Genomic DNA, 15,648 nt, shown 5'->3' with positions numbered 1-15,648 from the left:
GGATGGCACCAGTTTCCAGATATTAATTCTAGAACTTTGCGAAATACATTGGCGGCCTATTCACTTTTCTACTTTAATGTATAAAACGGCGTTTCGTTAAAAAAGCAAATAGAACGACAGTGCATTTTTACCGCAAGTTTGATGGCTTATATCTGGAAGACGCTGCCATCCAAAGAATTCTTTGCAAGTGGACATGCCTGGCAATTTCACCGGCTACAATTTGTAAATTGCAACATATGTAGTAAGGAAATTAGTTAAAACATGATTGGGGAATGTTAATAATCAGTCAATTAAGCACGTTGATTTCACATGCAAATAATACCCGCCTTTGAGTAATCAGCTCAAGTATTGGAATTGCGCTACCAGCCACAAGCTATCTTTAAACATTTTTTAGAGTTCTCGCAGAAGCACCCGATATATTTCAACGTTGCCTCAGCCTTCTGTGTGTCTTCCCATCATGCGAAAATGAGAGGCTTGCCACTTTAACAACATTATGGAAATTAGATTCTTTGATACAGAAGATCCTGCAACCGTGGAAACGTGCGTCTGCGAAGCAGTAAAAGCGCTGACGCGTTTCTTGATATGCACCAGCGTATTATGACCGCTCGTGATGAACTGAACGATGCGTTATTCGGTTCACTAGAAGCGGTACGCTTCACTGCATGTATGTCCGTGCATACTGCGAACTTTTCTTTTTCTCATCGTTCAGTTTCCCTTTCCACAATGCAAGGTAGCCAACCGGGCACAGCCTAGTTAACCTCCATACCTTACTCTTATTCCTTCTCTTTCTCTCTTTTAACGCTGGAGTACATGGATAGAGAGAGAGAGAGGAAAGGCAGGGAGGTTACCCAAAGGCGAGTTACCGGTTTGCTACCCTGGACCGGGGTGGATGATGTAGGGGTTGGAGAAAGGGTAATGAAAGAGAGATAAAAGAACGCCAGGAATAGACAACAGAAAAGGCGTACAATCACAGGCGTTCAGACGCGCCGGCTGATATAAAGAAGCGCAGTAGCGCTTGCACGGCCATCTGACGCGGTGGTAAGTCGCGTAGATGTTTCAGAATTATTTTTTCCGACAGAGGCTGTTCGTCCAACTGGTTCAGCACGACGAAAAGCGATTGTCTCTACACACTGTACTGCGGGCACTGGTAAAGAACATGCCGGATCGTTTCCACGTCGTGAAGCACATGGAAGCGTCTACATAACTACAGAACGAATGTTGCAAGGAATGCGCCCTATGCTATTTCACTCGCGACCGTGCACCGAACAGAAATAGGAAGTGTCTTCCCCGACTCTTGTGGGAAGCCTCGTGCTGTGTTCGATGGAAACCTGTCCGGAGAAGAAGGAACGTCATTGATATAAAATATGTTTTGCGACATACACTCATTGCGAACGAAGGATCCGTATGGGCGACGAAACACCAATCGACGTTGTTTTATTTTGTTTGTATTTGGCGAGTGCGCATTTCGTATCGGCGATCTTGCAGGAGGCCGAGCGCGTGCAAGTCCTGGGCGGCGGCCAGCAGGGCTTCGACTCGGTGCTGCCGTCGCTGGAGGCGGCGAGTCGCGTGTCGGCCGACCAGGTGCGAGCCGACGTTTCGGCGCTCGCCGAGCGCCTGGCCCGGCTGCAGGGGGACGCGTCGAGGGCGGCCGGCCGCCCCTCGTCCCGCGACGAGGCCTTCCTGGCGCGCACGCGAGCGCTGCTCGAGGTGCGTGGGTGCGCGCGAGGGCAGCACCGTTGCCTTTGGTGACGCATACGCGAGTTCCGCGTCTCGCCTATAGGGGTGTATCCTCAGCGAAACCTAACGCGTCAAATCGATACGCGGCACCAACACGCATCGACACCCTCTTATGTCGTCTGCGCCTCGGAATATGCTTACATCAAGCGCTTTTTGTTTTGAATCAGCTCCGCAACACGTTCGTGCGGCCACGACGACGAGGAGGTGTACCACGTACTCCTCAAATGTTCCAAGCACATTACGCATATAGATCGCGCTTTGAAAAAAAAAAAAGAAGAGAAAACTTCGTTTACTTGACTCACATCGGCCTTTATCAGTAGCGAAGGTCCGTGCCCATAAAAAAGTAGTGCGATGACAAAGCAATGAAAGCACCTGAACGCTTTTTTGAAGGCGCTGGCACATGCGACGAATATCGACTCCACATTACAGTGTGTAATGGTGAGTTTTTCATTCGTGTGTTTGAAACGAACTTGTGTACACCTCAGACATACGCGGACTTTGGTTGAGATGAAACTTTGCGAGGAGGCTTCCACCTTTAATGTCAATACATATACATATCCTTGTTTTATGTAAATATTACCTACTGCAAGGAATTTAAGACTCTTTCTTTTCGTATATAAAGACTAATACTACATATCTTATATAGATAACCACTTGAAGAAGAGTAGCCGTCACCAGCGAAAGGCGACAACTCATATATATATATATATATATATATATATATATATATATATATATATATATATATATATATATATATATATATATATATATATATATATATATATATATATATATATATATATATATAATAAGATAATCACGAACGAACCAGCTGCCGAAAGGTTCTGCGCGCGCTAATCGAAACGTGCCAGTGCTTCTTTTTAATTTTTTTTCCAGCTCGCCCAGCGGGAGCTGGAGCGTCTCCGGCGCGGCCTGCGCACCCTAGAGCAAGCGCGAAACGACCTCGCCGCCTTCTTCTGCGAGGATCCGGTCAGCTTCCAGCTGGAAGAATGCTGCAGCGTCATCGCCACCTTCTGGAGGAGCTTCAGAGCCGCCGATCAGGTATGCGCGCACCTGTGCCTGTAGCCAGAGACGCGACACTGAACTCGTAGAAATGCGGTGGCGCGTTCTCGAACAGCGAAGGAGACCGACAGCTGGAACAATTGCCGGCCCAGACTGCCACGCAACGCCGCCTGTAATAAACTGCGTAGCTATAGCCATCCGATCCCGCCTCGTTGTCGCAGAGGGGTCAACACGATTTGCTCCAACGTTCCTGCAACTGGGCAATTGCGAAGCGCTTTTGCGTAGCAGAAACCTTGCCACAACCAGCTCCTGGACTTCTGTACTCGTTCATCGCTGGTTTAGTTCTCGTTTTGTGTTTATTCACTGGCATATAAATAAATCTAGGCTATTTATTTTAACCCATCAGTTCCTAATTTACGTAATCCAGACTATAACTACATAAATGTATAAACTCAGACATAATCTAACGTGTAATCTGATCCAATGTTTTCCGTTGTCTGCCTTGGGGATCCATCCACTTCGCCCATCTGTCTGCATCCCTGTATTCTAACTTAACGACAGATCAGGCACCTATAGTCATTTACTCATGTTTCTGTTACTTGTCGGTTTCGGTAATAATATGCACTTTCAACTCGTTTATCTTGGTTTGACCCGCAACGTATAGCGTACTCCAAGGCCATAAATTCGTTTTATTACCCACCTCTTTCCCTATAAACGAAGGCAATGAGAAAAAAAAAAACGTCTTCTTCTTAAGTGCATGTGCGAGTAACTAATGCGGACTCAGCGACAATAAAAAGTGCGCCTACTACGTACGTGATAACATACGATATAAATAAATAAATAAATAAATAAATAAATATATATATATATATATATATATATATATATATATATATATATATATATATATATATATATATATATATATATATATATATATATATATATATATATATATATATATACACACACAATTAAAGAAAAAAGTACGCGAACCCTTTCCGCCCGGCCTCTCAGTAAAAAGCGCGGGAGGCGTAAAGCAGAAGTCGTAAACACACATTGCAGTGCCAAGTAAATGCTCGGGTATCTCTGAAGTATCCCCTAACACTGGTGTATCCCAGCAGCCACACATCTATAGCGTACACACATGCACGGTATCGCAGGCAGATAAACATATGCATGTATTCGCTACATGCCGCCAAGAAGGATCACTTCCGCAGACTAAACGGGCAGCAAATACTGTCGGTTATTATTTGTCATGCTGTTCTTTCTTCACCAACCAACATAAAAACAAAACAAAGAAACAAAACCAAAACCGCCCATAGCAACGCGATTCGAAAAACGGATACTAACCCGGTGACATTCAGAGGAGTCGTACGTCTTTGGCGCTTCAGCGGCTGAAAGGGGCTCTTTCGGCCACCGCTGCGATGCCTGACCAAAGCATTTGCATGGGAAATAATTCCGAAGACAGACTGCGAAGGGGCGTTACTGTTTCCCGTTACCGTATAGATTCATGTAATATAAGCGCGCCTGGTGCAGTGGCCGGGGGACGTGAAACATAGAGAAAAATGTATTAATTAAATTAAATTATGGCATTTTACGTGCCAGAACCACTTCCTGATTATGAGGCATGCCGTAGTGGAGTACTGCGGAAATTTCGACCACCTGGGGTTCTTTAACGTGCCCCTAAATCTCAGTACACGGGTGTTTTCGCATTTCGCCCCCATCGAAATGCGGCCGCCGTGGCCGGCATTCGATCTCGCGACCTCATGCTTAACACCTTAGCCACTGAGCAACTACGGCGGGTAGAAAGAAAAATGTATGGAAAAAATACAAAGAATAACTTATAAGTTTGGCCCACAGCCGTTACATGAGGGATACCTATAGTGCTGGAATGTGCGCAGATTTCGAAAACGTATATGTTGCGTCGACTGGGAATTTTCTTCGTTCCGTATATAATTCTACTCGTCTTGCTTCAGAGACCTTATCGCGTCAATTTCAAATTGCATTGCATGTCACTGTCGATCACTGTATGACGCGCAGAGCAAACACGATTATGGGTGTTCCCGCTTATTCACAGACACTGCTGGCGTTAGCCATACCTGCATACGTCCTAGGATTGTTTTATTTGTAATAGCAATCAGCACCTGAAAAGAACAGTCACATCTGCCTGCGTATCTGAAGTATATAACGAATTCTTATTTTTTTAGAGCTGTAACTGTTCGAATGTCGTTGCATATTTGTATTGTTCTTTGTAGTGCAAATCCGTATCACTCCATATGTTCACTTTTTGCTTTACAGCAGCATCCTACAGAAGTAGCATATTAAGAATGGTAATGCGCTGCCTTACGCGAAAAAGAAAATACTACGAAAAATTTAAAATCGCGCTCTTACTTGCTGATATTATGCGTGGAATGGTAAAGAGAACGCACGGCCATTATACCCTTGTACGCGATGTTCAGAAATTCCTCTGGCATTTCCAGCATTCCTGGCTCATTCAGTGGCATGCGGTAAAGCAGTGAAAGGAGAGCGAGATCCGCGTGAAAGGTGATTGCACGTTCACTGCAAAATCAGGGCAAATAAACGAAACCACAATGCGGCAGACCGCCTTCGCAACTTTCTGGCAAAGCACGTCCACTTCTGTAAACAGCCTGAATCTCAAGGCAGAGCATTCGCGCGGATTGAAACGTTTAACGATCATGCTATGCTTGGCAAGTTGTCAAACAGTGAGAATTAGTTCCAGAGCTTCGAATCAACGCGGTTTGGAATTTTCACACATACGCGCTGCTTACGCATACCTCTAGTGAGCTAAGAAAACCTGCCTGATGGGTGTAAACAACAACAACGAAGACGCTGAATTCTTCGCAGCAGGCAGTCGCGCAGCCTAAGCATGACATGCGCATGAAATACGTTGCGCACCAAAGCGAGGATAGCGCAATTCTTTTATGGGTTCCATGCGTAGGCGGTGTAGATTTATCCTTCTTTGGGTGCGTGCCGTCTTGCGCGATTGATAGTCCGGTTGGGTCGACATTTTGTTCGTTCTGTTCTTGTTTTATTTTTTAAATTTATTTTTATTAGCGATGTCAGTTGCTGTCGTCGTTTCCTTTTTCTTTTATTACACGTTCTTGATTACAATACATAAATATAGGCAAAAGCGGTTAGACCCATAGCCAAATGCTTGTAGGGGGTCTAAACTAAAATATACAAGTACAAGCAATAGATTTTACAAAACAGACAATAAATGATGAATTCATGTCTACTGCGTTCGTGCGACAGTCGGCGTATATACATCGCATGTATCTGCGAATGCGTTCATTCTTCGTGCCTGTACTGCAAATGCGCACGCCAGGACTGCTGCAGGGGTGACGTCTTCACTTTCTAGAATCAAAGTCAGCCCATCGCCTTTTCTCAGTGCGACCACATATTTAGAAGTGGCGCAGGGAGGGCAAAGCGCAGCATCAAAGCCGTTGTCGTAGCTTTTTCCTGGCACGTACACTGCTGCGTTGCTGTCGCAGGAGAACCGCAGGCGTTCCATCGCCGAACCCGAGGGCGGCCAGCCACGAAGCCTCGGAGACTTGCCGCGACTTCGCACCACGGACGAGCGCGGGTTCACGACTAGCGCCAGCTCCCCGGACGCGAGCCCCTCGAACAGCCTGCGCCGCAGCTTCCGCCGCAGTCGGCCTTCGTCATCCGAGATGGCCAGCGACGACCAGCTGTTCGACTTCCTTCGTCACGGCTCGGACAGGGAAGACTCGCTCGGTACGCCATGTGGCGGGGTCGCGACAGTAGCAGGGACGCTTGTTCTGCTTGTTATTATGTGTCATTCATTTTGTGGCGTGTCCTGGTGTCAAGCATGCCAAGAAGTGGGGGTCCGGGGGGGGGAGGTCTTGTTTCGTTCGTTACTATATTATTCATTTTGTAGAACATACTGCTGTCGTGTAGACCAAGCGTTAAGGGGGACGATTACGTGCGAACGCAGCGTTCGCGGGTTATCACTGCGGAAATATGCATCAAAAGGTAATTGAGTGCGGGAGCAACTTAAACATAACACGAAATTTGACAAAGCTAAGAAGGTTAAAAAAGAAAATGAAAAAAATATTGAAGCAACAAATTTGGCGAACGAGCGTCAAAGTCAAACGATGGCTTTCCGTTAGAACTGCAGACAACGCTGCCGGGAGCCCGCGTTACAAACCAATTTTACGAGGAGCGATATCATGCACAGGGATCTGGATCGTCCCATCAAGTCACCACCTTTGATAAAACTGTATTCGGAATCGGCCCAGCCCATTTGCTCCAGTCCAGCCTACTCGATAAGTAAAAGGAATAGAAAAAAAAAATTTGAAGGACGCTTAAACCTCGCCTTTAAGAGTGGAACGCGATAGTGTTATCGGGCCCAGTTGACGCCGACGCCGACACCCGATATTCTGCGACACGGGGCCCGATAGAAAACGATAGTGGGCCGATCCCGGCGGCTGTCGGGATCGTAAGTACGGAAAAATTGGTTTGTTTTTGAGTTTCCACGTAACAGAATTACGTTTTCTCGTATAGTCAAATTATTTCTGTAGGATCATGTCTGTAGGTTGTGAGTAAGTCGGACTTTACGAATTTTCTGACGCATTTTACTTTGAAAAATATAAATTAGTTCAGTAACGCCTATGCGGCACGCGGAGGGTCTGTATGGTTGTGGTTCGGGATGGTTTTTTTCTAACGGAGAGCGCTGTGGACGCCGGCACCGGATCTTCTGCGACACGGGGCCCTTAACGCTGTCGCGTTAGAAAGCTTCGCTTTCTTTCTAAAATAAAGTACCGAAATGTACAATAGATCAATGGCTCCGGTTTCACATACCGGTTTCATACGAAGGCCACTCTACACTATCACCAAAGAACGACGATTAGAAGAGAAAAAGAGAAAGAAAAGAAACGAAAGAAGACTATAGGAAATAAAGTATTACTTTCACGAAAAAAATAAATGCTAAGTAAATGTACACGTCCGTGCACGTACATGTACGAACAAGTAAACTTGTGCGAAAATGATAAAAAGAAAGTGATGCTATATGGTCAATAGAAACGTCTTGGTCTAATGCATTTTTCCCTTCCGCATTTAATTGGAATGACTGACAGTGCCGCGTCCGACGCCTGCGGCAGCAAAAAGAACATCGAACATTTATTGAGCCCCTGCGCTCGATTTCAATCCCAAACACAAACACTCTCCAGCGCTTTGCGCTGACTGGATGATCGGGGCCGCTGTTCGTGCAGGTGCCACCCGTACACCGTGGTCTCCGTCACTCCCACACGGCAGTGGAGGCAATTTTGTGCTTCTCGAGGCCGACTGATCCATCCGAACGCCTTTGGCTGCGCGGCACAGTTTTCGGGCGTGCACAAACTCACCGCATCTTTCCTTCCTCACTATCTATGCCACCTTTCTATTCCCCTTCCCCTAGCGTCATCGACTAGACGCTTTCCTCATTAACGTCTCTGTCTTTTCCATTTGTTTTCTACGCCCCCTGCTGTGTCAGTGCGGACCTATGACTTCGCCGTTGCCACATTATAGCCTTGGGAACAGGTTGACGGGGTAAATGTCAAGCCAGCGTTGGCGCCCGGAAATCACCGTGGAGTAACACATCAACTGAAACAATGAGAATCAATACCGTTGCTCACCGAGGCTTCTTTCAACTGCAGTTGAAACCAGCGCGGCCTGGTTCGTCGAGGCGCCTTTTGTCGCAAACGAGGTTTTAGAGTAGCGCGTGAGGCGATCATCGCTACCACCTATTTCAGCAAACGACTAACCGTAAAGCAACGCGAATCGCAAAGCCTTCGTAAAGCAATCGTAAAGCCTAAGACCGTAAGAATTATTATTGTGTATGTCATATCGTTCAAGGCAGTACGTTTGAGTAAGCTTTTCAGAAGTCCTACGCGCAGAACATTTTGTATTTTAGAGAAACGAATATCAACTTTGCGGACGTTATGTGTTCTGCAAACCACAGAAAACAGTGGGCGAGTGCGGAAAGCCCCAGACAACACATCGACAACGAGACTTGTGAAATTTGTGACAAGTGGACAAGACAAGTACCCCTCGTTGAGACGTTGGCTCCAGGCTGGGGCAAACGTTGATCATTTGAAATATTGCTCTTCGTGCGATCATTTTGTCCTGCTTGGATTACAGAATTATCATATTTATTTTTATAACGGAGTCACAATGTTATTGTAAAATCTTGCAAATTTTTATATTACATTATTTGCTGTCACCTTTTCCAAAATTTTATGTCTTAAAAGAAGGTTGCACAAGCAATCACTAGAGCTTAACATTTAAACGTTTTTTATTAATATTTAAATGCTGTCTCTAAAACGCAGTCAATTCAATTCAAATTTTGCAGCAGAGCTAAACCGAGCTAAAGACATGTCTGCGTTCTACACGTATACGTATAAATACTAACGCCCAAAGTAACCTCTCTCTCAAAATCGGGTTGCGGTCAGTTATCTGTATAAGGACTTCAGTGTATTTACTGCGTCTAGCAGTTATTTCGGTTGAAGCTTATACGTGCTTACATCATGCACGTATATGCGAATTCACGCAGATGCGATGCTATATTTTACCAAGAATTTACTGTGAATTTGTTCTGTTACGTTTCCTACGGTCTAAGGGCCTGCGCCATAAACTGCAATAGTGACGTTTGCCGCTTCAATGTTGTGCACCAATTCCCGTGTATAAACTATTTTTTCCGCGCTTCCTATATTTTTAACTACCCTTTCTCTGACGTAATAGTTCTGCGGAACGTTAGGCACCCTGACATTCTCTCCACCCTTTCCCTTTTCCCCCGTGAGAGTATCAAATCAAATTTTCCCACGTTAGCCTCCCTACCTTGCCTTTGTTTCTTTTTCTCTCTCCCTTCTTTAACGTTTCTCTTAAGTTGTCGAAACCTACCATGCTATTACATAGACTACATATTAATATACTGGTAAATAAACCAACTGTAATGTGAGGAGTAGCAAAAAAAATATTGCAACTATATTGATAATGGCGAGAAGGCAATTTGCAATACAAGAGTGTTCGTAGCAGACTTGCAGGCGTCAGAACATTCTGAACGCCACCTGCTGAGCGTTTAAGAAAGCATGAGACTGCGTGCAGCTCCAGGCACGTAGTTCACGAGCATCCTCAAGGTCAAACGCAAGCCTTTCCCTTGCTTGTGTGTGTTTATGTCATCTTTAATTTCCTTTACCGCTGTACTACAACACAGGGTAGCCAGCCGGTCTATAGCCTCCCTATCTTCCTCTTTCTTTCCTTCTTCCTCCTCCTCCTCCTCCTCCTCCTCCTCCTGATCTTGTTTTGTCGTCATAACGTAAAAATCCGAACTGGGAATGTGTTGGAGGCTGCGTACGAATTCGCCCCGTGGTTTTCGCCGTCAGCATTCTTTTGACTCGTTACCAGCTAGCTCAGCGTCTCTTATAGTGAAAGTGTCGTGACTGCACGCAGTATTTTCACATTTGCGTTGTCCGAGGAAAGGTTTATTCATACACAGCTGCAAAAAAAGAACACACACACATACAGAGAAGCACGTTTAGCCACTGACTTCATTTGGCCCCTCTCCCTTCCATTCATGAATGAAGGCGACTTATGTTTTGTTCTGCCCAGAGGCTCATAAGCCTATGACGGGGTCTCTTTGTTACAACGGTGGAACTGCAGCATTAGGTTCCCTCGTTATTGTAATGAGAATGGACCAACGAGGCCAGCTCTTAATGACGGCGCTATTATAAACGCTAAACATAGAGCGCTGTTTATTTTATTGCTATTTTGTTGTCCTGAGTGTGTTCTTGAAGCAGCGCTCGAGGTTTAAGTTGTCCCGTTAACTGCTTGTTATAACAGTGAGTACGTTTATTTTTAAGGCTCCACGGGTTTGACATTTAATATTTATTCTCGTTCCAGTTACTATGAAATACTCTTAAACACAGCTTCAGTTCTCTAAAGCAGCACCCGTGTGAAAAACGGTGTGGCACTAACAAGGTTCTTCTGCACCTTTAGGGATGCAGAAGGACTTGCTCGGCGAGGATGCGGCCCAACCATACAATCTGTCAACTACGAGTTCCCTCCTTAAGTATATTTCGTCGGGTATTATCATTTCATAGAGTTAAAAAAGATCTGGTTGCCTTTAAAACAGGAAAATGTACGCCCCTTTAAATGAGTTACAGTGTTTAAAGCGTAAGACCGTAACCATTAGGGTTCTGCCTATGACGAATTGCAGCTTCTCCGTCATTCGCTACATCCTTTTGCGTTCTTATTACTTTTAATGTTGCTGTATTCCAATGTATGTCAGGCGGAGTACTCTCCGAAAGCTACTTTTGAAGGCGTGATTGGAGACAACAAAAGTTAACGACACATTCGAAGTGACACAGCCACTCACATGATTTTTCTTACCTTTAGTGTTCTTGCTTGGTGAATGCGAACACATATCGTCTATCATAGAAAGCAGTCACCAGGACAAATATTGAGCAGAAAATTTAGAAGAGGTGGTCACGTTGGTCACAATTCGGTTCGAGAAAGACCAAGTCGGTAGTTTCAGTGTCTTAACTGTATATTGGGATAGCATGTTCCGACGAAACCTACTTTCTAGTTCTTGAACAGTTCTCAAACAACAAAACAAAGCGCGCATTTCACAAGATGCCACCCTCCGTTACGCACTCTGACAGAGACCTCTAGAACCCTTGATGATAACGAGCCAGTTCAACGGATGAATGAAGCCTCATCAGCAAGCCCGAAACGCTGCAAGCGTAAGATCCTTACTATAGCCGCAAGGTTGGCGTTGCAAAGAATGTCGTCATTTCAGAGCACAGTGTCATTGCGGCGCGTTTCAGCGCTGGCCACACTTTAAGCAGCCGGCTTGAATGACGTCCTAATGTTGAGCCGCTTCAAGCTAATTAGAGTGCACCTAAAAGAGACGCACTGGACGAAATAATATAGCAATCTCAAAAGACGCATATAAGAAGATACAGAAATAGGCATCACAAATACACAGCTCGTTCTGCTGGGCCGTCGTGTATAGTCGTCACTCTTGACGTTAGGCAGGCGGGTTTTACGGTCTCCTCGTCACTTCTTTTTCAGTAGCACTTTTGTGCGCTAACGGCCTCGCTTTTATATTCTCCGTGAAATCTGCGCGCAAAGCTCGGCTTGCTAGGTCAGTTGGCTTTTATGGTTATGTCCAACTGTCGTCGTCACTTCTCTTTCTGTAGCACTTTTTTTTGCAGTTATACTTTCTCTAATTTTTACAGAACGTGCGTCAGAAAGTCAACTTCGAGAAGGAAATGTGGTCGTTCGGCACGCATTCATGATATATGAATGTAGATCGTCCTCTCGACAGGATAATAAAAAGATAAATGAAATGTTCCGATGGCGGCGAGAACAGCAGACACATCTCTATACATTTCGTACTTTCCACTACGCCCTAAGCTCATCAATATTAAAGAACACAAGTTGTAGATCTTATTTTCGCTGTATCTTTTTTTTAAAAATGCGACGTGGTAAACTGTTGGTTAGTGGTGTTTCTATGTCCCATTCCTTGTGTGTTGTCAGCTTCGCTCTGTTGAAGAGATGTAGGGCTGTATGTATTATCCGAATTATACATGATGCATAAGGTCCGCGTCAGTGTCCGAGCAATAATGCGAGTTCCAGAAGCCACTTACGAGAACGCTTTCTTCGCGCTCACGTTTCGTGCAGGGCGACGGGCATCGCGCCGCGAAGCGAGACGGCGCTGGGCGGCGGACCTCTCGGAGGACTCGACGTCTCGCGAGCGAGTGCCTTCGCGAGAGAAAGAGCACGCGCCTTCGACCGCAACGCCTCGCGACGCGGCTGCCAGCTCTTCCCCGGCTGCCGACGCGCCCTCGTACGCCCCGAGGCGCACATTGGTCAAGCTCCCTTCCACAACGGCTACAGACTTCACGACGACAACGACGCCGTTCAACGCGTTTCCGAAGAGTGCATCTCGATGCGAGGCGTCAAGCAAGCCCGCAACACTGTCGCCACCACCAGCGCCGACATCTGCGATCAGTGCATCACCAATCGACGTACCCGAAGCAACAACTCCAGTTGACTTCCCTCGCCGGACTGCGACGCATATTCGGAGAATCACTCCACCGTCGTCGATGCCGACAGTTCCCGCAGTGCCGACGGCCACTCCGACGGCACAGGCCAGCTTTGTCCACAGCAGCAGCCCACCCCGAAGGAGCGCTTTGCCGTCGCCTACGCCGACCTCCCCTCAACCCATAATCTTGACGACGCCACCGGCAACACCTCGCGTCACTTCTACCGCGGTCCCCACAACTCCGCCTCAAAGTAACGGCTTGCCGTCACCACCGCCTAGAATAACATCACCGCCTCCACGGGTGTCACCGCCTCCACGGGTGACACCACCTCCACGGCTAACTCCACCATGCCGGGTCACAGCACCTACTTCCGTAGCAACACCTCGGGTGACACCCCCTCCCAGGGCGACACCGCCGCCTCAAGCAACTCCGCCGTCAACTGCGAACTTGCAATCACCTCCTCCGTTGCCAGCGACTCCGCCGGCTCTTCCAAGCAGCCTGTCTCCTTCGACAACAACACCCGAGAGAAGGGAAGGCTGGCCTCGAAGCGCCATACCCACAATGCCCGGAAGCACCGTGCTCAAGAGGGGCTCAAGAGTGTCTCAATCGGAGAAGCCTTTCATGAGAGCCACCTCAGCCTGGACTGCGAGGTCGGGACCGTTGCCTGCTGTCAATGGAAGCGCGCAGTCGCCGCCATTCGGGTCCTCCCTACCGCTGATCACGCCCCCGTCTCCTCTTTTTGGAATACACTCTGCAAACGTTGCTCTGCAGCGTCGGATACCTTTACAGCCGCTTCACGACCGATCGGTGGGACAGCGCCCGACCAGAACAATGACACCGTTGGAGAACCGGCATATAGCAGGTTCACGGTGGCGCAGTTCAAGGGCGGGCGTGAGTCCACTGTGATTGATTACCTATGAACTGAGCAGCGGTGCATTATTTCGCACCGCTGCTAATATCTGTATGTACACTAGGGCTGTAGCATCGGCTAGGATCATCCGGTGCTGGTCGTCGCCACCAGAGTTATTTACGTAGACAAGCATCCGCTTTTGTCGTGGCTATGGTGCTTTTTTCGTGGCAAAAGAAGGAAAAGCAATGAACCAAACCGCTCAGTTATATATATAGCACCATAAGGAGTGTCTGAGGAACAAGAGAACAGTGAAGGAAAATGGACTTGTACAGAGCCAAGGCTTTGTATACAGCATGCGCATGAGCCAAATTTACAATGTACCAAGTTTTTAAAACAAAATGATTACACCAGTCGCATTTACGCGAGCAATAAATGGATGATTCATGGAAGGTAAAATCGTCATCCACCCGACAGAGCAAAGAAACACCCATGTCATTTTCCCATGAAAAAAAAAAAAAAAACCTTCGCAGTTGAAAAAAATTTCGTCCTGGTCCCAGCTGGAACGAGCTTTTCTTAACTGAGAAGCTTTCCTTTTTTTTCTGAGAAACTCATATGAGTTTTCCTGGTAAGCTCGAGTGAATGACAATGTTTTCTTCCGTAAAAATTCCTCCAGCTTACCTAGTGCCGCGGAACTGACTTTGCCAAGATGTCTCCCTTCCGCTCTCTTTCTCTTTTTATCTCCCCCTACTCCTTCTCCCACTGCAGGGCAGCCAACCGGAACGACCTCTGGTTAACCTTCCTGTTTTTTTATGCATCCTTTCTCTCTCTCTCGCCAAGATAACGATTCGCGTATAGTGCATTTAAGCTCGCTGATTTTAGCGTCAGAACAAATATTTATACTAAGCACTTATGCTTAATTTCGTGGCGTATCTTAGCAATAATATATATCCAACCTTTCTAAATGGGTGAATATATACTCTTTACACCGTCCGACAGAGATGGAGCTTCTGTTGCTTCAAAAACATTTCCAGCACGTCTACTGGAAGTCTGCAATAGATGAAGTAATGAAATTTGTGTTATAAGAAGCTTTGAAACTACTTAAACAATCAATTATCTATCTTGACTCTTACTTTTCTTATGACGCTTAAGTTACCTGGAAATAAAGGGGGGAAATAAGAAAGCCTCTGCGTAACAGAAGTGACATGTAATGCGTCCTTCACCTGCATTAGTGTAAGCTAGTCCGGATTATTCCGCATACACTAAGAACAATGCATCGTGCCAAGTTCATTTGTTTGACAGTTGAACTCAACCATTCACATTTGCCTTATGCTGCGAAAATGCTGAACATGTGCCAAAATAAAATATCCCATGTTGTTTCTGGACTATTTTTTTGCCACTGCATGTTCACCACGGTGCAAACACTCGCCCTGCGACAACTTCGATTCACTTTCAGACAAATACGAAAATAACAAAGAGCCCAAGAGTGCATCTGGCACCCTAAGTAGTTTGACTCAAACAAGCGTTTAAAGCTCGTGACAGGTAACGTTGTCTCAACTCTTGTTCTGGTTCTTAAAAACATGCATACAAGAAAAATTGTGGCCCTTAATCAAATACATCGACGGAAGTTAAAAGCTCGGAACTGCATTTATTATGTCTGTCTGCCTATTTCGTTACGACGACGACCGCTGTCATCATCATGAAATGAATTTTAATGCGAAAGCATTAAATGGCTCATACAATGACCATACAATGGCCCAAAAAGGCTACGGACCCTCGATTTTTGATGGAAGTCGAACCCACTACCTTTAGTGTTAATTAAGGCTACGAACCCACGGCCTCTGGTGTTAATTAAGGCGAAGTTAATTAAGGCTTAGGTAATAAATATATAGTTAATTAACACACTCGAACCCATGACCTTTGGTGGGAGTCGCACCCACGAGCTTAGGTGTTAATTACAGCGAATTT

General features: G+C 46.1%; 1 protein-coding gene across 1 annotated transcript in view; it reads left to right on the top strand.

The window, feature by feature from the left end:
* LOC142578809 (uncharacterized) overlaps positions 1 to 15,057 on the top strand; it is an 81,992-nt gene extending 66,935 nt beyond the window's left edge. The window contains exons 10-13 of the mRNA XM_075688401.1: positions 1,486 to 1,707; positions 2,638 to 2,802; positions 6,279 to 6,522; positions 12,469 to 15,057. Coding sequence (XP_075544516.1) covers positions 1,486 to 1,707; positions 2,638 to 2,802; positions 6,279 to 6,522; positions 12,469 to 13,739 — 1,902 coding nt within the window. The 3' untranslated portion in view covers positions 13,740 to 15,057. The remainder of the gene's footprint in view (positions 1 to 1,485; positions 1,708 to 2,637; positions 2,803 to 6,278; positions 6,523 to 12,468) is intronic.
* Positions 15,058 to 15,648: the final 591 nt, after the last annotated feature.

The sequence above is a fragment of the Dermacentor variabilis genome, chromosome 4, assembly GCF_050947875.1.
Source record: "Dermacentor variabilis isolate Ectoservices chromosome 4, ASM5094787v1, whole genome shotgun sequence".
Taxonomy (NCBI): Eukaryota; Metazoa; Arthropoda; class Arachnida; order Ixodida; family Ixodidae; genus Dermacentor; species Dermacentor variabilis.
Note: the sequence above shows the minus strand (reverse complement) of the source record. Positions and strands in the feature narration are given on the sequence as shown.